The sequence below is a fragment of the Opisthorchis viverrini genome (genome assembly GCF_000715545.1).
Source record: "Opisthorchis viverrini unplaced genomic scaffold opera_v5_32, whole genome shotgun sequence".
Taxonomy (NCBI): domain Eukaryota; kingdom Metazoa; phylum Platyhelminthes; class Trematoda; order Opisthorchiida; family Opisthorchiidae; genus Opisthorchis; species Opisthorchis viverrini.
The window spans coordinates 5322-7117 of NW_008751687.1; the positions used below are offsets into that span (position 1 = coordinate 5322).

Sequence of the window (1796 nt, forward strand, 5' to 3'; positions counted from 1 at the left end):
AGACAGCCCTTTATGGAGACAGGAAAATCATTACAAATGTATTTATAAGGTAGTCAGTGTTCCACAAGGTCATGGCAGAATGTCCGTGAGGGGGCGAGAAGCGTCGGGTCAAAGGTGCCTGCCTCGGATTGGCTGGCATTCTGAACAATCAGGGCGTGCCTTCGTCTGGCCCGTGTCCTGCATGTGACACAGCCATCCAAATGATGTGATGTTAGGTTATCAAGGACGGCTGCCCCCCGAACACCTCCCCATTGAGAGGGCTGTTCAACCGACTGCTGCTTTGGACTCCACTGTGACGCCTCATGAAGTTGCCGTCGCACTTCTGTTCGTCCCTGGGGCTGCGAGCATGCTGATCTGGAATCTAGCATCTTCCACTGCGTAGGTATGTCAAGTCTATCCGGGGTCCAGTGCGACGTGGTCCCCTTACGGAGATGTAGAATGTTGTCTGAAGTTGTTTTCCTTGACGTGGAAGCCCCCCGTGTTTGCCATATTCGACCCGATATTGATTAACTCTGCGACTGTTGATTAACTGCGATAATGTTGATTAACTGCGGTAATTGTTGATTAACTGCGATATTGTTGATTAACCTCGTAAGATCCGGACGGTTATGGATCTCACAGGGCGATTGCGACTATTGGATTATACGCAGTTCGCAGCCAGTAGTCGATAGGAGCAGACGGACGTGGGGCAGCAGATGATATATTGAGGACTGACAGAAACTGGTTCTACAGACAAACGGATTAGTATGCATCATGAATTAGGAAAACGTACAATCAACGATGACGCAATCAGCAGGAGCGGGAAGTAGTCACTGACGCAGCACCGATTTTTATAGGTGCAACAGCAAGTAGTACCGAACGATGTAGGGCAGTCTGACAGTGTGAATTGGCCGTAACGGCGCAGGAGTCTACGTTCGGGATAAGAGGGACTGTCCTTCGGTCGGCGTCGACGCAGCCGTTCGTGTCGCGTGACAGGTCAGATTGCACGGTTTCGTCCGTTTAGAACAAAGCTCAGCAAGGGTTATCTGACAGGCACGACACATGGGTAATACAAGATAATCAGCGCCATAGGCGTCAGGCTGGTGTGGTCGGTAGCGCGTTCGCCTGCCGTCCGGAGGATCCGGGTTTGATGCCCGGTCAGCTCGCTTTTCCGTCGGAGTGGGCGCTCAAAAAATAGGTGCAATCGAGGCGAACTTGCAGGTAATGACAGACGGGCAACAAACATTGACATCACTTACCGAGGGATAAGCAGACCTTGAGTGGGAACAAAGCGGGGGAAAACGAGCAGCAAGAAAACGAAACGGTGTCATAATGGACAGGTGTAAGTCATGTTGCTCATGAGTAGTCAGGAATCAAGGAAAGTTACCCTTGTTCACCGTTGATTCATAGGGGGGATCAACACCCCCTTCCCTGACTTTCAGTATAGCAGTAGAACGATCCGCCTCAACCTGCTACTGTGACCTGAACGGTTCAAACCACGGGCGAATCATTGCGGACTGCTGGCAGGGTTCACCAAATTGCACTGATGTGAGAGAGCTACCGCTGCCGGGCGCCAGAAGCTAAATATTCGCTGTGTCGCGTATGCTCCATCTGGTCTCCGGTTTGGCTGTAACTGTGGCAATCACAAAATCGTCGGGAGGTGATGTTCTCGTGGGCGTATCGGGGCCATTTGCAGTTGTTTTGTCACAAACGGCACTGAGGGGTTCATCCAACAGTCGAAGCTCATTAATCCAATCCAAGCCCAAGAGATCAAGGCCTGTGTAGTTCGTGAGGTAGCAAGTGCCATTGAGATGAAT

The 1796-nt window shown here is 51.2% G+C and overlaps 2 protein-coding genes across 2 annotated transcripts in view; one reads left to right on the forward strand and one right to left on the reverse strand.

The window, feature by feature from the left end:
• T265_02491 (hypothetical protein) overlaps positions 1-382 on the forward strand; it is a gene marked incomplete at both ends in the record, with an annotated part of 2847 nt that extends 2465 nt beyond the window's left edge. The window contains one exon of the mRNA XM_009166754.1: positions 216-382. Coding sequence (XP_009165018.1) covers positions 216-382 — 167 coding nt within the window. The remainder of the gene's footprint in view (positions 1-215) is intronic.
• A 1177-nt stretch (positions 383-1559) lies between these two features.
• T265_02492 (hypothetical protein) overlaps positions 1560-1796 on the reverse strand; it is a gene marked incomplete at both ends in the record, with an annotated part of 5290 nt that continues 5053 nt past the window's right edge. Inside the window, one exon of the mRNA XM_009166755.1 lies at positions 1560-1756. Coding sequence (XP_009165019.1) covers positions 1560-1756 — 197 coding nt within the window. The remainder of the gene's footprint in view (positions 1757-1796) is intronic.